The 24,575-nt window shown below is 42.3% G+C and overlaps 1 protein-coding gene across 1 annotated transcript; it reads left to right on the top strand.

The window, feature by feature from the left end:
- The first annotated feature begins 1,094 nt into the window (after positions 1-1,094).
- LOC114650046 (uncharacterized protein C3orf85-like) lies at positions 1,095-8,279 on the top strand. The gene is made up of 4 exons (XM_028799481.2): positions 1,095-1,286; positions 3,312-3,451; positions 7,325-7,407; positions 7,992-8,279. The coding sequence occupies exons 1-4, from the start codon at positions 1,211-1,213 to the stop codon at positions 8,065-8,067; spliced, it is 375 nt and encodes a 124-aa protein (XP_028655314.1). The 5' UTR covers positions 1,095-1,210; the 3' UTR covers positions 8,068-8,279.
- Positions 8,280-24,575: the final 16,296 nt, after the last annotated feature.

Genomic DNA, 24,575 nt, shown 5'->3' on the forward strand with positions numbered 1-24,575 from the left:
CTATCTATCTATCTATCTATCTATCTATCTATCTATCTATTTATCTATCTATCTCTATCTGTCCATCATATGGTGTCTATCTATCTATCTATCTATCTATCTATCTATCTATCTATCTATCTATCTATCTATCTATCTATCTATCTATCTCTATCTGTCCATCATATGGTGTCTATCTATCTATCTATCTATCTATCTATCTATCTATCTATCTATCTATATCAATCATATGGTATCTATCTATCTATCTATCTATCTATCTATCTATCTATCTATCTATCAATTATATGGTGTCTGTCTGTCTGTCAGTCATATGGTATCTATCTATCATATGGTGTCTATTTATCATTTCAATCAATCATGGTGTCTATCTATCAATCTATCCATCATATGGTGTCTACACAGAGACCTACAGATTGATATGCATTATATTATTTTTAACTTGTTTATTCTGCAGTTACATTTTACCTCTGAACTGTTTCAGTGCTCTGACCCTTCACTCAGTGAAGAGCGCTATATAAAAGTAAGCTGAAATGGACAAGCCCTCCATGAGGTGCCACTCTGCTTTCACTCTTTTCTTGGCTGCCTGAAACTCTCCAGATGCAAACTCAGCCTTTCGTATCCATCTGTGGACTTAATATTTTACTAAAAAGAAAGATGTGAAAATAAAAGTTCATGAAGATGCCACATAACATAGTAAATAATTAACATATACTGCCGGCCTCTAACAAAGGGGCCTTTATTAATCCAGCATGACAAATTGATTAGTTTAGAATTTAGGAACAAATAAATTAACCACAGTTCACCTTCTGCATGAGAAGAAAATAACATAAAGCCCTCACTTCCTCCTAATTTATTACAGATTGATTTGGGCCCACATTTAAATGGGATCAATGATGCTGGAACAATAAACTTGGCAACTTACAGTAGCAATGAAGCGCACCGCTGGTGTTTACGACACGAGCTCTGACCTTTTCCAGTGGTGTGTTGGAAGCTGAGGTGTAATCAGTCTGGTGCCCTCCTTCCCTCCCTTCCAACGTAATACAGTGAACTGTCAAGTCTAAAGGTCAGGAGCTCAGATAAATGCAGTCCGCACACCCCCACCGTGCTCACAGAGGTCAATGTGGCTGCCTGTGGAGTAAGCAGCAAATGCGAAGCTTATGAATAACAAACATGTCATATGTAGCAAGTGCCTAAAAGTGACAAGTGAATGCAACTCCTTTTATCCCACAGGATGGCTTCCTTTACGTGGAAACAAGCGGCGATCGTGTCATTTGTGCTGAGTGGTAAGAATTTGTTTTAATTTCTAACAGAGATGCATTACTTGACTGTCACATAAATTGAAGTGTTAAGAGAAGAAAGAGATCCAAACTGGTGAATAACCCAAATATTTGTGATCTTCTACTTAAACAATTTTTTAAATTCTGACCTTTTTTTCCCTATAAAATGATGCTACAGTCCTTCCCATTAGACTGAAAAAGACTGCAGAGCAGCTGCCACCCAGAGGTTTTGGGTTGTGTTCTCCAGGACCATGCTGGCTCATTCTTAGGCTAACTAGAGCTTCTTTAATCTTTTTGTTATGAAAGTTACATTATCAGGGGTGGCACGGTGGCGCAGTGATAGTGCTGCTGCCTTACAGTTAGGAGACCAGGGTTCGCTTCCCGAATCCTCCCTGTGTGGGGTTTGCATGTTCTCCCCGTGTTTGCGTGGGTTTCCTCCCACAGTTCAAAGACATGCAGGTTAGGTACATTGGCGATCCTAAATTGTCCCTAGTGTGTGTGTGTCCTATGGTGGGCTGGCACCCTGCCCGGGATTTGTTCCTGCCTTGTGCCCTGTGTTGGCTGGGATTGGCTCCAGCAGACCCCCGTGACCCTGTAGTTAGGCTATAGCGGGTTGGATAATGGATTGATAAAAGTTACATTATCATTTAATTGCAGGTTTGTTTTGTAAGAAATGGAGCGTAAATGTTGATTTGTGTTATGAAATGTCCTGGCTTTGTGGACCTTCTCATGAAAATTACCAGAGCATGACAGACAGAAAGAAAGAATGACGATGAGGAGCGGCAGTCGAGTCCAGCAGATCTGATCAATTCCTACTCCCGCGGACCACCCAAAATAGCCTCCAGTTGAGCTTTAAAGGTCCCCTGGGTGCTGCTATGAGCTGCTCTGCTTAGCAACTTGTACCATAAACTTGCCTTTCTTAGTGAGAAAAAAATGCTTTTTCAATGCAATTTTATAGTAAAACGGAGCTGCACAGAAGTCACAAAATTACAGCAAATGAGCAATTAACATAGAAACATTTGGATATAGCAAATGATAAACATACAGCATATCCAATAAATAGATTTATGTGATTGTTTGATTTGTGACAGTAAAATGTCCGTCCATGATTGGCTCCTGACTTATGCCCTGTGTTCCTGAGATACGTTTAGCTTCTCCAAGGCCTTGATGTAGATAAGCAAGTTCAGAAAACAAAAGGATTAAAGTTTGCAAATCATCTATTAGGTTTTAGAATTTGCTTTTTTGTTATGTGTTTGTCAGGAGCTTCCCTGTAGTTTCAGCTAAAAGGCAGGAATCATTTCTGGACGGACCACCATTTTGTCACTAGGCATACCCACACAGAGACAGACAGTCCATCATGCACACCTTTGGGGTGTTGGGAAAGACCCAACATATTTGGAGAAAATTCGTGCAAACTCAATGTAGCCATCGACTTGGCTTGGTATTGAACTCGGGTCCATTTCTTTGTGACTTAGCGGAGCTGACACACTCCGCTATTTTACTTTTAGTCCGTCAAGTTTAGGATGTCAGTCAGTCAGTCATTTTCCAACCTGCTATATCCTAACACAGGGTCACGGGGGTCTGCTGGAGCCAATCCCAGTTAGCACAGGGTGCAAGGCAGGAAACAAACCCCAGGCAGGGCACCAGCCCACCACAGAAGTTTAGGATGTGAAAAAGAAAAAAAATATACCCCATGCCGATAATAAAGTTCAACATCCTAATGATCTACAGGCCATAAGCATCATGCTCCCTTGTGCCTCCTCATCAGGATCTAGTAGGAGAAATGTCTTTAAAAATATGAAGATACTCTCAAAATGAGCAGATAGGAAGTACCTAAACAATGCAATTATTCCCAAATTTCTAATAGGAAAGCCCAGCAGGAAGGACCCAAAAGAAAAGCAGAGACAATAACCATGGGTTTTTAATAAATGTGGGCAGCATCTCAGGGCTGGCCTTCCCAACGGCACTAAAGCTTTGGTTGTGTTTGTGCATTCACTGATTTATTTGTTTTTGTTTTTTGTTAATACGCAGGTGTGTTAAGTGCACCGTTTATGCAAGAAGAAGATGCAAATCAGTTCATTCGCCTTAAAAGACAAGCTCAATATACACATGATGGATACTGGGACCCTAATGGTGCAAATAATGTATGGGGCTACACAATCAGGGAACAGGTAAGGGAAAAAAATGAACAAACCTTTTGACCCATCAAATGTTGGTCTTAAAAGTAACGCAGTCGGCTAAATTGAGCGGCAGGATTGATCTTGAGATGTTTACTGTCAGAGAGAAATGACCAGGCGTGGCTTTAATTTGTGCAAACACATCCACCAAATCAAATAAAACTATCTACTTCAGTCAACATTCCTCTCTTCACCCATTTTGGAATGTCAGACGCATGTCCCATGGTGCCCTTAGAGGTGCTCGGAATTCAGCAATCATTTGAATGTCAGGCCAAGGGTTTTATCCACCGCAATTCCAGTTGTGTTTTGCTGAGCTGGGCTCTGCTTAATGTCTTGATGGTCAAAGGTCGGTAATTGACTTTGTTGTTGGGACATCTGATCTGAGGCCATGTATTGTGGACACGTCTGTAAAGAGTGGTGCTGTGCTGTTAACTGATCACCTCTTGGTGTGGAGCTGCCTCAGACACATGAGAAGACCCAGTCAGCTGGTGAGGGTATGCTGGGAATGACAAGGGGATGCTTGTGTTTGGGATGAGTTCAGCTGTTAACCCTGTAAGAGCTTCACCTGGATCTCCAGAAATGATAAGGACATAGAGTCTGAATGGACTGTGATCTGCATATTAACTTTACTAATGGAGGAAGCTGCAAGATGTGAGCAGAAGCTTGTTAGGGTCTGTCATGGCAGTACCACTAGGACACCTGTAATAAAGAAATGTAATAAAGAGGTCCTCAATTCAATGTTAGAAGGTGGGCCTCCAGATGTGACTGAATAATATTGGCAGGCCAGAAAGCAGCAACTAGATCAGTGGCCAAAATAAAACCTCCTGTTTGGGTGGACTCTGTTGAAGCCATGGAGAGTGACTTTCAGGTGGCCTCAGGGAGGTTCTGGCAAACTATATGACTCAGGAAGTGTAGGTGGGAGGCCATCCAGCTGTGCCCAGCAAAGGTATTGAAATGATGACATCATCTTGGGGATGTCACAGAGCAGTGGAATGAAACATCTGAGGAATTCCTAAAGTTGGTGGAAACGCCCTCTTCAGTTACGAAAAGGGGGACAATAACCACTCCTAAGATTTCTGGGAAATCCTATATCTGGATACTGAAAGGTAGATTCCGTAACAACCATAGAATGGTTTTTATCCAGGCACAGATCATAGGAATTTTCCATGCTTCAAACATGAAAAAGTATATGGCCATGTACCACATAGTATCTTGTGGCATGTGCTTCAAGGGTATGGGTAACCAGGGACGCTACTGTGTGCCACCCAGTCCATTTATTTACACATTTGTAGTTAAGTCAAGTTCCTTCAATATAGACATTGGGCTCCTTTGACAACAACAACAACATTTTATTTATATAGCAGGGTAAATTCTGCCTCTTCTTCCTTTCATAGACAAGATATCAAAGCCTAGATGAGGCTTAGATACTATCCTGGAACCAAAGGGCTGCATCCCGGGTGTTTGTGGAGGATGTTGTCTTCACGGCTTCATTAGACTGTGATCTTTGGCAAACACTAGAACAGTTTACAGTTGAGTGTGATGTGCTTGGCATTAGAATTGGAACCTTCAAATCTGTGGTCATGGTCCTCTCCCTGAAAACCGTAACTTATTCAAGTAGAAGGTGAGCAGCTGTCCTAAGTCAAGAAGTTCAAGTGCAGAACTTGAGGATATTGTTCAAGAGTGAGGACGGAGGTGATTGCGAGACTGACCTGCAAACTGGTGCAGTGACAGCAGTTTTACAGATGTTGTGCTGGACTGTGGCAGTGAAGAGCGTGCTAAGACCGTGGAGAAAACTTCTGATTTACTATTCATGCTCCATGCCTTCCTTGGAGATGAACCGCTGCTTCCCCAGACTGAGAGACACTAGTTGAGGGGATTTTGGCATATATTTAGGATGTGCCCTGGGCACAATGGGAAGAAGACCCAAAGACAAGCTCAGGGTATGTTGGTTAAGTTTTATTCAATATCTCTCAGCAGACTTGGTGGCGTCAAGGAATTCCCCAGCAGACAGAGACTGTTTGAAGTTAATGGGGATGAGGTGGCCTGGTTGACCCAGCTCAACATTTAGGAAAATTGGAATAAAAATAATAATCATGATTCATTTATTAACCGAATAAAAAATTACATACCAATCTTAAATTCCCATGTCTCATAAACCACCCTTGCTGAGACCCTTTCCAGTTTCTGTAACACACCATAAACCACATTGTTTACTAGCCTTTATCAAAATGAGTGTGCTACATTTATCAGCTTCAAGATCCACACTGCCCACTAGTGGCTGTTGCTGGATGTGTTGTTGAATGGAGCAGAGAGACTTTGAATTGGACTTTAGTTAAATATCAGAAAAAATGCTAACAGTGAATCAGTGGGTGGAATCCATCATGGAAGGTCCAGTCAGTGCTAGCTGAATACTGAATCTTACTCTGGTACTATTGGACATGCAATCAATTAGCTATGTCAAATGCTACTAGTAAGAACAGATGTATCTTAAGTAGACGAATCACATCATCTATAGATACGCAAAGTTTAAAGAAAAGCCAAACCACCTTGTACCTCTACCAGCATCTCGCAGAATATCTGCTTTTCATGAGACTTCCACACTCACATCTTACAAATGCTAAGATGGCTACATCATCCTATGAACTAATGTAACTCCAGCTCTGTGGCACTAAAAGACAGAAGCCTCTCATTCTGAGAATTTGGCTGGTGGAGATGCAGTGACAACGCGGTGGACGAATCGTCAATCTCCGTCACTTTGTGCTGCCCACCGCGTCACTGAGACCAATGCTTGCACTAAAGCCTTCATGCTGTTCCTATTCATGCATTTCCTCTGAACGTCTGCAGTCCCTTTCTAGAGGATATACTGGATGACCTGCTGCCACTCAAACCTCCAGGCCCTCCCAGTCCCGTCCACCAGCCTATAAATAGCTGCTTGCCAGTTACTATGGGCACTTGTGGATGTATAACTCCATAACATGTTCTTAACATTTGTTTTCAGGCTTTCGGTGAAACCAAATTAGTAACCATCAGGTCCTGATTCTCTGTTGTTATAAAACACCGTAAGTAGAGGGGCTGCCTGGATATCCTGACGGTCCACGTTATATTATTTGTACAGATACTTTGCACGCTGGTTTTTAATAATGGCAGTTCAAATATATCTCAATTGATGCCATAGCTGAAGCATTCGGCCTACAGTCAGTTAAAGTCATGTCATCAGTGGAAAAAGAGTATTATTTGTCCATGCACATTAGCTTTTAAATTCAGATTTGTGTTGATCTGGGGCCTCTTCTTCCAGTTTTAGTGTCAGACATGAGCCATTGTTGCACTGGAATAGCAGTCACAAGTCACACTTACTCAGTCAACCAAATCTGGACATGTTTGAGATGACATTGGAGAGAAAGTGCCAGCTCTACACAGACTGTGCCAGGGCCAGGATTTGAATCCAGGAGCTCCAGTATGAGGCAGCATTGCTAACCGTTTGATCACATAGTAATATTCTATAAAGTGGACCTTTATTAAAGCGGCTCAGGATGTCAGTAAGGCTGTAGAAATCCAGGGTGTGATGCTGCTCCATCGCAGGAGCCTTAAACACACACACTCACACTTATTCATGCTGGGCACTCTGTTCAGGGTCATTTGTGCAATTCTGTGTACTGAACGCTGTTGTGACGTTAAAAAGACACTGTTGATCACTACTGCTTTGGCTAATTGTGTAAACATGAAATGGCGGCTCAGTTAACTGCGGGTTATACTTTGGCAGAGCTGGTTGAAATGTGTGCCACTTTGTGTGTAGCATTCTGCATTACATGTGCAATATATACACATGCAGTAAAATATTAATGGCTAATAAAGTTTTCTGAATTTTAGGCAAATGAATACTGGAATTTCCTGAGAACGACTGCCCAATATTATATGGACATGGGCGCCTTTTTTGATGCATCTGTTGCTGAGTAAGTTGCGCTCAAGTTATTTCAAATGATGTGGTAAATAAAGAAAAAATAATCAAGGTGGCACAAGTAATGCAAATTGTTAAAATGCCTTTTTTCTGGACACTTCACCAAGGCCTTTTGTAGCATTTCTAAAAATCAGCAGAAGTATGAGCCAGTTTGTGGTGAAGGGTCTTACAGTACATAAGAAAGTGAGTTGAATCAAATTAGCCTCCAGTAACCCTCAAATTATAAGCCCATATTTGTTCAGATTTTTAGACACTATATATCCTAGCCTATTTTTAGGCACTTTCAGAGCCCACCGAGGTCATACATAAATTAACTTTTACAATCTGTTCATCTGTAACTTGAGATTCCAGAGCCCGCACTAATGGGTGGCACCTAAACTGGTCCATCGGAAAATGGGCTTCTTGTAAAAAGGATTGCAAATAATTATGTGATCATAGACACCGAATGTAAATGGATTATATTTAATCAGCAGAGGATCGAGTTATACTGTTACTGGCCTCACTTACTTTCATATCAGCTTCCTTGCTTTGTTTTCATAACTATATCATTACTTGCTGTGTGTTTTATTGTCTCTGAAGTGAAAACAACAGGCTGTACATGGATATGCTGAGGAACGTTGGAGCTCACATTCATGGCCAAGCTGAAGGAAACTGAAGGCTAAAGTGCAGTGAAGAAAGCTGACGTCCTTTAGAACGAACTTCTCCCAGTCTTTAAGCTTTTACTGTATGAGGTCAGTCAAGAACGGGCGCACAGATCCAAGAATCTAACAGGCGTTACGAACGAAAAAACGGGTTTCAAGGCTCAGTCACAATGGTGCTGCTCTCATCCGTCAACAAGACAATTTTGTATTTTATTCTTTAGAAGTGTTAGGTTGTCAAGTTTTGAAAAACAGAGGACCGCAGGATTCTCACATTTACTTTTCCTTCTGTGAGTGTGTTCTGAATGTTCTCCACGTTGTTCTGCACACCTCGTCTGCTTTTCTGTTTCTTTGCTTGTATCTGTAAGCGTTGAAAATGGCTCCTCTGTTATGTAGTCTTGGGGGCTTATAAATGGCAAAAAAAAAGACTTTTGTAATTAAATTATATTGCTATTTCTCTTCACAAGTGTTTTTCTTAATTTTTTTTCAAAGATTAAAGCCAAATTACAAGTTAGCTGATATATTTTATATTAGCATTATTCAATGAATAAAGTTTTCAATAGCAGGTCATTTTGCGTGTTTGACTTTTCTTTAGTATTCATAGCTCTTAGTTATAGTTTGTTTTTGGTCCTTTCCCTTGTGGAAGAAATTAAATTCGCAGATTAGAATTTGAACCTCTTACCATTAGAAACCAGACAGGAGAAGAGCCGTTCTATACGTCTTCTACCTCACTTGATGAAGAGGGAGCATTCCTCACATGCAGTCTAGTACAGCTTGGTCAGAATATGACGGGCGTAGGTCCATTTTACATAACAGTGTCAATCAATGCATACGTTTACTCTGGCCACATTGTCCGCTTAAAGCCAAATCACTGATATAAAACAAAAGTCCATTTTGTTATTTTTTGTAGTTCTTCTTATTCCTTTGAGGTGAGTCTACCCTTGAAATTTCTGTGCATGTAACAAGTCACCACTCTGGCTGTTTACAGGACATCTGCTGACTTCTTAGTCACCTCTTAGCCATCCTTCAGTACATTTTGTGTATTACATCAACCTTTCTTCAGGTACTTTCTTTGTTTGCTTGAACATGTCAGTTATTTAACCAGTTGTTATATATTTCAATGTACACAATGCAAACCTTTAAATTACATTACCTTTAAAATATTCTTTCACACCCTGCTGTATAACTGAACTCTAGGATGGAATGTAAAACTTTACGTTTGTAATCACTTTCCCCTCTCTGTTATAAATATCCAATTAAGCAGATTAAGGTGATGTGTGAAAAAAGTAGTGTATAATTTTACACTCTGCTGTTCTTTTATTATTTTAGCAGAAAAACAATGGAGGAGGTGAAGTGCATCAGATATAGTGAAGGGGAATTAAAAGACAAAGACAGTGAAATAGCAGACGCTCTAAGCTTGAGGTCTTCACAGGTGAGGAAGTGGATAACCTCCCAGCGGTAACAGGGACTACTAAGGAGGTACTGAGGGATTTGGAAATTGTAGAGGGAGAAGTGCTGCTCAGATTAAATAAACTGAAATCAAACAAATCACCAGGAGTTCTTAATACAATACAATACAATACAATTTATTTTCGTATAGCCCAAAATCACACAAGAAGTGCCGCAGTGGGCTTTAACAGGCCCTGCCTCTTGACAGCCCCCCAGCCTTGACTCTCTAAGAAGACAAGGAAAAACTCCCAAAAAAACCTTGTAGGGAAAAAATGGAAGAAACCTTGGGAAAGGCAGATCAAAAAGAGATCACTTTCCAGGTAGGTTGGGCATGCAGTGGGTGTCAAAAAGAAGGGGTCAATACAATACAATACAATACAATACAATACAATACAATCCAATACGCAGAATAGAACAAGTCCTCAATTCTGTATAAAAATAAAAATTTTAGAAGTGAGTAGCAGAATTTAACAGTAGATGATATCACATAATAAGATTTGGATAATTTTAGACTCCTGGAGACCTCATCCATCAAGCTGCCTCCCCCATTTGGCCATTCCGCGGCTAAAACAGTGCTGGGCCAGCCAATCCGATGAAAGGACCCCTCTTTCCCACGATTCCTGCGATCCCCCATCAGGAATGACTTTACCTTAGGCAAGGAGGCTAGTGAGTGCATATATAAACCCTTGACACATATTTTTAGGAAGTCACTGTATACTGGGTGGGTGGCGTGGTGGCGCAGTGAGTAGCGCTGCTGCCTCGCAGTTAGGAGACCCGGGTTCACTTCCCGGGTCCTCCCTGCGTGGAGTTTGCATGTTCTCCCCGTGTCTGCGTGGGTTTCCTCCGCGGGCTCCGGTTTCCTCCCACTGTCCAAAGACATGCAGGTTAGGTGCACTGGCGATTCTATATTGTCCCTAGTGTGTCCTTAGTGTGTGTGTGGGCTGGCGCCCTGCCCAGGGTTTGTTCCTGCCTTGTGCCCTATGCTGGCTGGGGATTGGCTCCAGCAGACCCCCGTGACCCTGTAGTTAGGATATAGCGGGTTGGGAAATGACTAACTGCATAATGGGGAGATTCTGAAGGACTGGAAAATAGCAAATATCATCCCATTATATAAAAAGGGTGACCGGGCAGATCTAAGCAACTATAGGCCAGTAAGCTTAAAGTCCATTACAGGAAAATTAATGAAACGAATTATTAAGGATAAGATTGAGCAGCACATGGCAAGGACAGGAGTTTTTCTGAACAGTCAGCATGGGTTCAGAAGAGGGAGGTCGAGTTTTACTAACATGCTGGAATTCTATGAGGAAAATGATCAAAGTGGAGAGTATGATATTATTTATCTTGAGTTTAAGAAAGCGTTGGATAAGGAGCTACATGAGAGGCTGGGCATCAAACTAAAAGAAGTGGGAGTTCAGGGTGATGTTTGTAGATGGGTGCAGAATTGGCTCAGACACAGGACTGATTATTTTCATCCAGAAACTTGGGTGTAGAGTTATAACGATTCAGGCAGCATTAAAGAATTTCTCTGCTTTGTATAAATATCTTGGGTTTGCAGTAACAAATAATGTAGCTGTATGGTTTATTTTGTAAAATTTGATTTCTAGACATGTTTTAATATTTTTTATTGTTATGTTTTGATTCTCCAGTGCTGCCATTTTGCTTTACCATCCGTGTTGGTATTTTGTGGTTCAGAACAACACTTTATAAGCAAGTGTCACATGCTAAATGCTGACCAAAGTTGTGGATGCTTAAGTGAAAAATGTAGTCTGCAATTTCTGCTTGATTTTAGAGTTCTAACCCCACTGCTTTTCCTTTATTAGACTACATTTTTTTTTGTTTCTAGTGTTTTGGTTTTGTCGACAAGTATCATGTCCTTCTGGTCTTGACCCCCAGTAAGTATGAAGGTAAACAGTTCATCTTCTGGTCCTTACAAGTCCTGAAAACTGCCTCACCATTCTACAGGCAGTAGGAGAGTGAAGCGCACTGCTATCTTGAATAGACCCCGTCAAAGATGTCACATGTCCTCGAAGGTGACAATCACTTAGCCACCACATTATTATTATTATTATTATTATTGGAAATGGGCAAACTGACTGGCCGACTCCTTTAGCTTACCCTGCTACTAACTTACATGAAACTAAATTCATAAAAGAAAGATGATAATGATATTTCTCAGACTGAAATTTACTCTGGTAATGAGAAACTTTAGAAAAGTCTCCAGAAATGAACTAGATCTCCTGGAAGAAAAATACGTACTAGAAAAAGATCTTTTATGCGCTGAAGATTAATCCTGAGTCTGAATCCAATGGTATCTGTGCTCACATACAAAAACGGATTTCAAGCTACTTGAGCAGAAGACAAAGAGTACGATAAGAGGAGAATGTGCCACATGTCACCGGCGGAGCTGTGCTTTTACGTTAGTGACACTGATTTCTTGCTGCATATTTCTCATTTTATGAGGTAATGTTTTTTGCTCACTTTGAGATGTTGCATGCTGTTAATATTGCCATATAAACACTGAATGGTAACTTGCTGTAACAAATGCCATATGAAGGCAACAGAAACTTAAATTATACCGCAAAATGCAAGGCATTTGATGCTGATGTACAGGAGGTGTGCTCTGAAAAAGACTTAGGAGATTATATTGACAAAGGGATTTTGCACAACTCTGTATAATGAAAGAACTGAGACTGACTTACCTGGGAAAAGGTGTAACGCTGTGAATAATGTACAAGCTAGGGAAGCTAATCACATCAGCAGTGCCCACGGTTCACTAATGATGCTCCTTGTGATCTTGCTTTTTACATGAAGCTCTCTTGAGGTTCTTGTCACTCAATTGTGTTTTCTCACTAAAAAGTTTGCATGCTTATCATTCTTTTTCTTTTATATTGTTAAATAACATAAAATTCTGGGCTGCTCCTTGATTTTTGTTCTCATCTTGAAATGTTTGTCCCCCTAGAATGCTATCTGTGTCAGCTGCCTCCTGCCGGTGTTCACTTGTCTTGTCACAGTGGAGGATCATCTCTTTTTGTCTGGTCATGATTGTCTTTCTCATGTGCCATTTTTCTTGATGTTCTTTATGAATTTATTTGGGTTCTCTTTCTGACATTCAGACTTTATTTTTATCAACGTAAAAAAGCACACTTGGTCGCTACAATACAATTTACAGAAATGATTATGAAACTGTATTAGCCAGAATAATTAATACATAATTATAATTAATACATAATGTCTTGTTACGAAGTTTACTTCCTTCAGAAGTGACATTCATGTCTCTGGTGACTCTTCCTATGAAGTCAGTAGACGGATTGGGAGAGCATGGGGGATCATGAGGTCGCTGGAAAGGGGTGTGTGGCGCTCCCGGTGTCTATGCAAAAGGACGAAGGTCCAAGTCTTTAGAGTCCTGGTGCTTCCTGTCTTGCTATATGGTTGTGAGACATGGACGGTATCCCATGACCTGAGACAAAGACTGGACTCCTTTGGTACTGTTTCTCTTCGGATAATCTTTGGGTAATGTTGGTTTGATGTTGTGTCGAATGAGTGGTTGCTCATGGAGTCCTGAATGAGGCACATTACCTGCATTTTGTGGGATTGTCAGTTATGGCACTATGGCCATGTGGCGCGATTCCCATAGGGTGATCTGTCTTACAGGATCCTCATTGTTGAGGACCCAAGTGGCTGGACCAGACCAAGGGGACACCTACGTAACACCTGGCTGCAGCAGATAGAGGGTCGTTTACAGGGAGTGGGACTGGACCGCGTGTCTGCCTGGGAGTTTGCTAATCAGTATGCCGAGCTGTTTCATCGTGTGGTGAGTGTGGCAACGTGCTGTACCACTGCATGCTCCCCAACCTGACCTGACCGCATTTACCATGGATTCAAGTTCTATCAGAGAGAAATGAGAAAGTGAAAACGAGCAAAATAAATATCTCACTCAAATTTTTCTAAAACAAAAAAGAAATTCAATGCGTTGAGAAGAAGCTAAAACAAGCATAGTATTTAATACATGAAAAAGAAAAAAGTGTACATTAATGACAGGCAAAAGTACAGGACCCCTTAAGGGACATGAGCAAAAAAAATGTATTTCTTGTTTGCATGCGAAACTTTCTCATGAGCGTGGGATATTTTCTCATACCCATGAGAAAAAAGAATGTTCTTTTTTTGTTTTTTCTTTTTGCTCAAGTCCCTTCATGGGCTCTGTAGAAAAGCCCAGGGCCTAGTTAGGTTTTTACATCAGTGAAGCAATGAAGCAAGAACTTCTTTTAAGATCATTGACTTCAATAAAGAAAAAATGATAAACAGCAGTGAAGGTAAGAAACAACATCCCTGACCAACCCCAGGATTTCTTTAAGTAAGCAGTTCAAGAATGTTTCAGACTTTGTCAGGCCCTTTTTCTCTTTAAACGAGCTCCACAAACCTGACTGCTCTGTCATCAGTTCTTCACTTGCTCTTTGTACCTTCAATGTCAGACTCGGAGTACCCCCAGACAGGACCTACCATTTTAAGACCAGTTCTTTGCGGTAGGTCCATCTTCAACAACATGTCCTGTCCAGGCAGCCAACAAAACTCCTGCTCATTACATAGCCATATAGGGCACAGCCCTTCAGTGGAAAAGCTGGAACACTCAATAGCAACTTTCCCTCCAAAGACAAGCTTGGTGTGAGTAAAAAAATCAGTTCCATTACCCTGGTGAGCACTATTTATTATTATACAATATAATTATCTGTTCATATGTTATAATCTGAAATTTGTATGAATTCCAGATGAGGATACACCTCTGCTGTCCCAAACCTTTTTCCTTCAGCTGTTACTGTGGCTTTCTGCACCACCATTCAGTGTACCAAAGATCTCACTGATTCTTGCGCTGTTCTCCACTTATTATTCCACCCACATGGCATCTCATATCTGCCATTTCTATCACACTCACCTCAGCCACCCCGGAATTTTAATTTAAAGCTCCAAGCCGCTCACCCCTCAGTTTCTACTCCACCACGCAGTTGCTCAGTGTTGTATAAAATACCCAAGAGCATACTGGGGTAAAATCGGTGATGTAAAAGTTTCCCACGAGCAAACTACTCAAGTAGTTAAAGTATCTCATATTAAGTGTAGTTTAGTAACAAAACTACAAGTACATGTGATGTGCTGGTTAAGACGATGAACCCTGAGGTTCTGGGTTGAAATCTCTCTACTGACACTGTCACATGACCTGCCCATAATCCAATTGGAAAAAGAAATGGAACCAGTTGTATCTCATCACCTTGGAAAAAGGTGTTGGCCAAATACTGTATATAAATCTGTCCCTTTTTTATATAAACAAGTTCTTCCACCCATCCATCCATTATCCAACCCGCTATATCCTAACTACAGGGTCATGGGGGTCTGCTGGAGCCAATCCCAGCCAACACAGGGCACAAGGTAGGAAACAAACCCTGGGCAGGGCGCCAGCCCACCGCAGGGCACACACACACACCAGGGACAATTCAGGATCACCAATGCACCTAACCTGCATGTCTTTGGACTGTGGGAGGAAACCGGAGCACCCTGAGGAAACTCATGCAGACACCAGGAGAACATGCCAACTCCACGAAGGGAGGACCTGGGAAGTGAACCCGGGTCTCCTAACTGCAAGGCAGCAGTGCTACCCATTGCGCCACCGTGCCACCAATGTCCCCTCTAAGCTGAGTGCGTGAGCAATCGCTCACACAAATTCAGAGCGTCGCTCATACTTCCCGCACGATCGCTCATTCCGACGGCGTCGCTCGTACTTATCGCATGATTGCTCACTCCGACCGTCGGAGTTGGCACTCATAAATTTTTGGCTTAAACAAAATGTCGCTCATCAACAATGTTTTTTGCTCACTATATGCTACTCCTTAGAGGGAACATTGCGTGCCACCCTAAACAAGTTCTTACAAACCTCAGATAATTTAGACAGCCTTACTGGGCCATTGTTGTGTGAGCTGGACACCTTCATGACTGCATGCTAATTTACTGGGCAGGCTGCTGAGAGAGAATGTGCACAGACATCCCCTGCTTTAAGAAGAAGCCAATCCACTCCTGAAAACCCCTTCATAAACTGAGTTTTTATAACCTAATTACAATTAACTTAAATGGAAACCATTTTAAGTGTTTCCTGTCCTCAGAAATGGGCTGCATTTTTTCAAATAACATTAAGCTACATGAAAACTGACAGAATTAGTTTAACAATAACATTTGTCATCAAAACAAACGCTAAACAGGAATGCCCTTCATTAAGTAATGTTAAACAAAGCTGTTTGTCTAGACTTGATCACTTCTAGTTAAAGTCTAATGGCCCTTCAGTTTTACTTGGGCTTTTCCAGTTCTTTCTCAATCTGTTTAAACCTGCGATGCCCAGGATAATGTGAAGAGACATGTGAGGAATACAAGTGACAAGATGAGTGAACCACAGCACATCGATGCACAAGAATACCTCGCGGCAGAATACGGACCCTCCCTGTCTAGTTGGGCAGGTCGTTGTGAGGACCGAGTCTCAACTCAGCAGTGACAGCTGTGGAAACACAAACATCCAGCTCCAATGTCAAACATCCAGCTCCGCCCCAATGTGCAGGCTGCAGCGAGGTGGGAATGACGAGAAAAACACGCATTAGCACAGCGGCGCACATTTGAATTCTTCATATATACGCAATTTTTTGTAAACCAGTTGTTCCTGAAGCATGGGAAGCCTGTGTTTTAGATAATTTTAGAGCAGAGCATTCTATGTATTGGTTTTCAGATTTAATATTATAGCAATGAATGTGTCTAGCAAAACATATCACAACAAGAGTAGCCATTTGGTTTGGAAATGTAGTGCAGTAAAAGTGGGTGTAGACAGTCATTTTTATACTCAAGTAGAAATATTTCTGAAACAAGTACAGTAGTAAAGCGTGTCTACTTTGCTACTACATTACATTGCAACTACTTCAGCTCCTTTCCTTTTTATTCCCCCACAATTCAAGTGCTGTTCCTGCTTTTTCTTCTCTCTTAATAATAATTGTCTGCAAATATAAAATCCAATGTCTGTCTGTCTGTCTGTCTTCCCACTTTTCACAAGAGAACTATTTAACGGATTTAGATCGGATTTTTTTCTATAATTTGCTTGAACATTCTGGTTGGTTTTGCGACTGCTCTTGTCGTGATAAGTATCATAGTTCACTTGCAGGAGCGATTTATTTACACAAATCTGAGAAACAAGCAGTGGGCTTGTGCTGCCTCCGTTCGAGTCGGTCTGATGTGGCATTGGCGAGAGGGTTTTCGCATTCCTTTAATCGTGACAGACATGCCCTTTCAATTCAAGAGATTACAATTGCCGGTGAAGCTTTGCTTTGCCATGTCAATTAACAAGGCCCAGGGACAGACACTCAAGTTGGCAGGGATTGATCTTAGCTCGCCAGGCTTCTCACATGGTCAGCTTTATGTCACTTTCTCCCAGGTTGATTCCCCAAGAAACCTCTATGTCCTCACCCTTGATAACAAAACCAAAAATATCGTATATCAAGAGGCCCTCGGATCAATATAAATGCTTCTCATTACTAATTTTTTTTTTATTGATCTTTAAAAGTTTGTCCTGTTTCACTACTACATGGGCAGAGCCATGGGGGATTATAGTTTATATATAAATTGAATGTTTTTAAATGAACAACTACATACTGATTTGTGTTTGTATATACAGAATGTACAGAATAGAGTCACACCCTTATTGTTCATTTCAGTACTTTAAATTTATAAATAAATAAATGTATAAATATAAATGAGAATAAATATATATATATATACAGGGTTTGGCAAAAGTAGGTTTACAGTTGTTTGTATAGAAAAAGACGTGCTGGTTATGATTGCTACTCAAGCACACCTTAATAATAATAATAATAAGAAGAAGAAGACGACAAATAGTAAAAATAAATAATACAATAATGAATAAATAAATAGTAATAAAAGAATAAACTCTGTGTTTTGCATATTCACATCTGTAAACCTAATTTTGCCCACACATGTGTATATATTTTATAAAAGACAGGGGGCGCCACTAAGCCCCAAAATCCCAGACATACCACCCTAAACAGTCCCAGGTACAAAATAAAGGTTTTTATCATACAAAATACCTTAAATACAAGTCAAACCACAGCCTTTCAGTAAACTGCCCCTCTTTTCCTCCTCCAGGAGAGCTTTTCCTTCTGCCTCCCGACTCTTACTCGCCGGAGGAGGCTGGACAGCTCAGTCTCCGTCACACCTGGCAGTACTTCTGGTACCGGGGCACAGCCCATTGGAAGGCCTTAACTCTCTCTCCCTGCAGCACCTCTTGGTGGCACCCAAGGACCCTAATGGGATTGTCCCTCAGGACTACAACCCTGTGGGCGTCCCTACTGGGTCCACGCCGGCTGAGCACTGCCATCTATTATGCAGGGGCAGGAGCTGACCTTGGGTGCACTCAAACTCCCACATTATCCATTAAGTTATCCCTTTGTATGGGATGTTGCTTCAGTTCCATCCCAGCCGAGACGTCATGCCTCCTTCCATACTGTCATTCCATTACAATGTCCCGGCCAGGAAACGGTCCAGCACAGCACTATCTATCTATCTATCTATCTATCTATCTATCTATCTATCTATCTATCTATCTATCTATCTATCTATCTATCTATCTATCTATCTATCTATCACGTATCATAAAGTAGTTTTTATTCCTGAGCTTTCAGCCCCTACCAGGAGCTGTCATCAGAGGATAATGCTTAGACTTACAATAATCAAAGGCAATATATAGCAAAAATTACATAGTTGGGGGGGGGGGGTTGGGGGGGGGGGGGGGGCGTAGGGAAGTGGGGAGCGGCAAGGGGGGGGGGGGGGGTATTGTAAGTCTAATCATTATTCTCTGATGAAGACCCCTGGTAGGGGCTGAAAGCTCAGGAATAAAAACTACTTTATGATACGTGATTCATCTTCTGCCTTTGTGGATCTCCAGCTGCAAATATGCAAACCGTATCACAGACCTTCTCTTCCATATATATATATATATATATATATATATAGGCCCTATATATATATATATATATATATATATATATATATATATATAAAATAAATAAATTAAATCTTTGGATGAGCACATTAATTGAAACATGATGTTACAAGTCGTCACACTCCACAGCTTCGTAATGGAGATCTTTCTTATTCGGCCAGTAATTTTTAGCTTCTTTACTACCTCCATGCAAAAAACATGACTTCTTTCCCTGAACATCTTTTCACAAATGTTTGGTTACATTATAGAATTACAGCCCTAACATAAACTGATGAGCAGGCATGCGGACATGAGGGCTACAGATTTAACAAAAAGGCTTTTATTGCCCAGTTGCAAAGCTGTATGCTCCCTCAAAGGATCATGGAGCGAGCAGCACTGGACAAACATTTGAAAGATGAACAACTTGTAGGGGGGCACCACTGGGATCACAGTAGACCACCCCTTCCTCGAGGTGTGTTCATAAATGTGTGTCTTGTTATTTCGTTGCACTCCTTCCTTCCTTCAGTATTTGAGAACTGCTGATTCTGCATCTTTTCTTAGTTACATTAAATTAATTTTATTGGCTTTTATCAATTCTCCTAGGGCTTTGGTTTCGGCTTTACTTTTATTTTTGTATTTTCTGATTGATTGTAATGTGTTTAATGTTATTTTCACACCATTTTGAGGGCTGTTAGTTTGAATACCTCTTGTTATTCCGGATAGCTGACATGTCATCACAATTGTCACAGTCAGTGACGTCATCACACTTTCCAGTGTAAATTTGGCGGTGATCAGCAGGTTTTGTATCCCTTGGTGGATAGAAATCTATCAAAGAATTCTAGCGGCAGCATTTCAAAAAAATATCTAAGAGCCTAACATCAGGTTTCATCTCGGATCTGAACGTTCTTTTGCCCTCAACTTACGACTTTTGTTGGTCGCGGTCCTCACCGGACATTCTGGTATTGTTGCTCCTTCCGGGTCAGATGTCCGCACTCCTCTGACTGCTCTTTGTCAGGCCGTGTGCTTTGCCTTTGTTAGTCATCTCCTGGTCAAACGTGCCCATGGTAACTCTTGGGATTTCTCATTCTTGCCCCTTAGGTGCTGCCTTGCTATTGGAATGAGGAGGAGGAGGTTGGGAGCATGTGCTGATTACAGCGTGTTGCCACCCCTACCACACGACACCACCCGGATTGAAGCCAGTCACAATTATCCAGTGTAATCAATGAAGACATTTGCACTATCAAATGCCATACTGTTAAGCAATTGAAATGTTTAGTAATTCAGGTGTCAAAGAAACTTGATGCCTGTGGAGTAGGTGCTCTGAAGTCAGTTGGAGCCCCCTGACTATGGCTTGTGAGAGGGGGGTGTCCTTCTTTCTCGCACACTCTTACTCTTTCTCCTCTCCAAGAGCCACCGACCCTTTCAACATTTTTAAATGAACTCGATGGCCGATTTGTAAGGTAACTAAATAAGAGAACTGCCTACCAGTTTTTGCGCTGAAATGGCGGTGTTAAAAGATGAAGAGCAGAATGAGAAGAACACTTTAGTTGTAAAAGACAATAACATTTTCAGCAACGGTGATAAAAACGTTAAAGTGGGCAAGCCTACTGAATCGTCAGCACGCACCTTAAAGCCATTCCACTAGCTGAGAATCCATGGTGGTCAAGCAAACCACACAACTGGATTATCATGTAATGTACAGTATATCTGGCAATAAGGACTTTTAAGATGTCCACTCCTACCTATCTAGGATAGAGGAGGACGATGAGCAACCATAATTACCAGTGAAGGCCTCTCTGACTTCATTCAGCAGCAGCGCCGCATTGAAAGCGGATGGGGAAACCATAAATTGCTGTTTTGAAAAGCGTTGTGTAAATGCCAAATGTATGACGTCAGTTTAGTCCACAAATAGATTCAGGAAGTTTTATCAGAAAGGAAAAGATGACTGCACAAAAAGTAAATGTAATTCATAAACTGACATCTTTAAGGTATCAGCAAAATCGAGAAGGTGACACAGTGGTTGGCGATTCACTGCCCCGAATGCAGTGGCCTGCATTACAATCCACGACGTGGCACCTGCTGCCAGATGTTTATGTGCTCGTCTCGTGTGCGTGTTCTTTAATCATTGTGACTATAGATGGCGCTATACCAACGCTCAACCCGACACAGACAGAAAGTGCTTCTATTTTTCTTCACTCATGAGAACGTCTTCCCCTTTCCAAGTCCACAACACCCAGGCCAAAGCACAATACTTTCTTCTTCACCATTCCACTCCGGCAAGCATCATCCACTACCACCCGACTCCGGCTCCCAGAATGGTGGTTGCTGGCTTCTTTTATAGCCCACCCGGAAGTGATCCAGGTGTTTGATGACCTATTTCCAGTTGCACTTCTGAAGAGCCCCACATATGAGTTCAGGAACAACTGTAGCACCCCCTGGCGGCACCCCCGGATTCCAACAGGGTTGTAGAGAACTCCATCTCCCATGGAGCCCTGCGGGAATCCGAGGCACCACTGCCACCCATGGGTCTGCCATCTAGCGTCCCGGGGAGGTACTGTTTTGTCCATGCTTGCTCCCCCAGTCCCCTCAGTGAACAGGAGTCCTGGCCAGACAAGGACCCCGGCCATCTGTGAAATTATTTAATTCTTTGGGTATTTGTCTTTTAGATTTGTGACGTGTGAGTCCCTGTCTTGCACCCCAAAACACAAGGCTGAGTCTCAGTACTTTAGTTTTATTCAGCTTGAAACAGGAACAGCACAGTTATTTATTGTAGCAGGAGCTACCACTCTCCAATACACAGACACAGCAGGCAGGCAGGGTCCGGGCCAGCTCAGTGGCCAAGTTACAATGTTCCCTTCATCACCCATCGGGCAACCAGCACTTGGTGCGTGGCAGCGGTCAGCTTGTAGTTGTTTCTGTGTGGCTGTGAATCTGCAGGTTGCATCAGTGACAAGACATGCAACCCTCAACAGATGGGGTAGTCGCGTTTCTGCGTGTCGTCCCATTAGGGAGGGTCTCAAAGAGTTGAGACGTCTCACTGACTAATAATACATTTTACAATGAATTATAAACTAGCTGTGCTAGCCTATGAGATGGGCTGAAATCTAAAGAATCAGCAAAGATCTCGGTGTTAATGTTTGCTGTGCACCATCTGTTGGAATGTATTTTGTAATGCAACTAGAAGCGTGGGTATTTTGCTAGTCACTAATATATGCCATTTGGTATGGGATTCGCAAAAGCAGTGTTAACGTTTGTGATCTGCCATCTATTGAAATGACAAACGCAATGCATTTTATTACAGCACTCACTGTTTGTGATGTGCCATTTATTGGACTGTCAGAGATAAGCAACCAAAGGGACACGCAGACAGACACACAGACGCTCATCGTTTTATTAAGGTGGTGTGAGTGTGCATTGTCCTGGGTTGGTACCCACCTTGCCTCTGTGTTCTGGCAAAGGTACAAGCAGACAAAATTGGAGAAGGAGGTGGAGAAGCCATAATTGTGGTCAAGTAAGTGCAGCGATGATGAAAATATAAACCAAAGCGACCAAACCCCAAGTCTTAAAGAAAGTGTCTGCTTTGAATATATTTTTGAAACACTAAGTCTTAAAACCTAGAACATTTGTTTGTTGTTTGGAAATCCACAATCTTGGGACACCGGGAGGGAGGACAGGACTGTCACCTTAGATATCTCCCAGCTGATGATCTCATGATGTGCAGCTTTTGGTGTCAAGTGATTGCAGTGGAGGATGTTGTTCGTGTTTTTGGAACCTCAAATACCACCATTGTTTATTTCCGTTGTTAGGTCCGCTTCCAGCGTTGCTAGGGGCATGGCCTCTGAGGTCAGTAGTCATGTGTCATCGACATGATGGGATAAAAGGACGGCTATGACTTCAAATCCTCCTCCGATCTGCAGACATCAGATCTCTGAAGTATTCAAAGTTTATCATTGTGCTCTTTTCTCGCGTGTACTTTTGGTTTTGACCCTCTTGATCTCTTGACCGTGTTCATTGCCTCTCATGTTGGCTTTCAGATGTCATTTTGCTTTATATCTTTTTGTTTGTTTTGCCACTATGATGAGGGCATAGTGGTGGCTCTAAGACTGGGGATCTGCACCGGGAATCGGTAGGTTGACAGTTCGAATCCCGTAAATGCCAGAAGTGACTCTTCTACATTGGGCCTTTGAGCAAACCCCTTAACCTGCAATCGCTCCATCCTGGGTATGACGTTAACCTGCATCCAGTCTTGCAGGTCCTCCATCTTGAACAAAAAACTCGGATTTGGTGGCAGGATTGGCACTCCAGCCACCATAAAAAACTTGACACTGCTACAGTCTGGGGCTAAGGTGTCACCCGCTGCATTCGCGTCCCCCAGTCATGTGGTGGGAGAGGCAATGCGCAGTAATCAGCACAACGCTCCCAACGCCCCCCTCTCTCTCAGTTTGATAACACAAAATGGCTGACAATGCCAAAACAAAGCACCAAATAGAAGGAAATGCAACAGCAAAAATGGCAATGCATCAAAGCAAAACAAAATAGCAAAATCCCATCAGCAATATCAAAAGTCCAAATGAATTTCCTAAAGAATACTGACAATCAAAAAAAACACTGACCAGAAAGTTAATGAACATAAAAATGATTCTCTGTTTTTGCGGTGAAACACTATATAAAGTCTGCAGTTTGCATGAAAGAGATACACGTTGTTCAGACATCTCCAGACTATCAGAAGGGACGGAGCCGCCTTGAGAAGCCAGCCATTAACAGAGTGTGGAAAGATGGACAGCACTTATCTACAAACGCTTTGGAGGCTCATCTTCTCTGCTAAAGGGTGTGGCTGCATTTCATTGGCTCACAGAGTTAGGGAAAGTGTGGCAGATGGTGTTGTCTCTGACCCCACATCAGTCAGCAGCATGAAGTAATGGCAGGTCCTGAAGTAGCTGGGAATGCAGGGAAGGAGTCCATAAAGAACGGGCCTGCAGCCATGACCTGGAAAAGACGTCAGCAGTTTTGGCCTCAGAAGAACCAACAGTCCTTTTTAAAGACCACCTACCACCAGTGCTGTCTGAGTGTTAAATCCATCCCTCCATTTTTCACATATCCCCAACCTCTGGGCCATTATACAATACAATACAATCTATATATATCATTCACTAAGTCCATGGCAAGCAAGACGCATGCAAGACAGCCCCGCCCACCAACTCACAAAGCCCCGCCCACCAACAATTCACTAAACAGCCGACCATGACGCGAGAACGAAAGCATTTGCCAAGAATGTGTTCATTAATCAAGAACGAAAGTCGGAGGTTCGAAGAAGATCACATACCGTCGTAGTTCTGACCACACACGATACCGACTGGCGATTCGGCGGCGTTATTCCCATGACCCGCCGGGCAGCCAACCGGGTAACCAAAGTCTTTGGGTTCCAGGGGGAGTATGGATGCAAAGCTGAAACTTAAAGGAATTGACGGAAGGGCACCACCAGGTGTGGAGCCTGTGGCTTAATTTGACTCAACACGGGAAACCTCACCAGGCCCGAACGTGGCTCACAGGTGCATGCGACTGAGGCAGTGTGTGGAAAATGAACAGTCAACGTGACTCACAAGTGCATGTGGACTGTACACAGACGAAAGCAATTCAGGTGAGGAGTTGGGGGCGGACACATGAGCAGGCCATGCGTACTGAACGATGACTAAGAGATGACTTAAGAAATTGGCAGACTAGAATGGTGGGGGCGGAATGGGTGTCAGACGATCGAACTTGCCTATCTAGAGGATGTAAATGTCCTAACACGGGTTCCGTAGGTGAACCTGCGGAAGGATCGTTACCGGTTGTGCCAACCCATCGTTGGACGGTTAGGACCCGAAACCTTTTGGGCCCGCTTCCCCGCCCTCTCTCCAGAGTTCCATCTTTGCATTCACTTTCAGTCGTATCCTCAAACCCACCCCATTTAGACAACTGTGTCTTTCTGGAAGTGTTCACCCATCAATACATAATTATGCAGTGTATGCTACGTCACGGGTTGGCTAGTACAATTTATTTTAGTATAGCCCAAAATCACACAAG

This window comes from Erpetoichthys calabaricus, chromosome 4 (assembly GCF_900747795.2).
Source record: "Erpetoichthys calabaricus chromosome 4, fErpCal1.3, whole genome shotgun sequence".
NCBI classification, from domain to species: domain Eukaryota; kingdom Metazoa; phylum Chordata; class Cladistia; order Polypteriformes; family Polypteridae; genus Erpetoichthys; species Erpetoichthys calabaricus.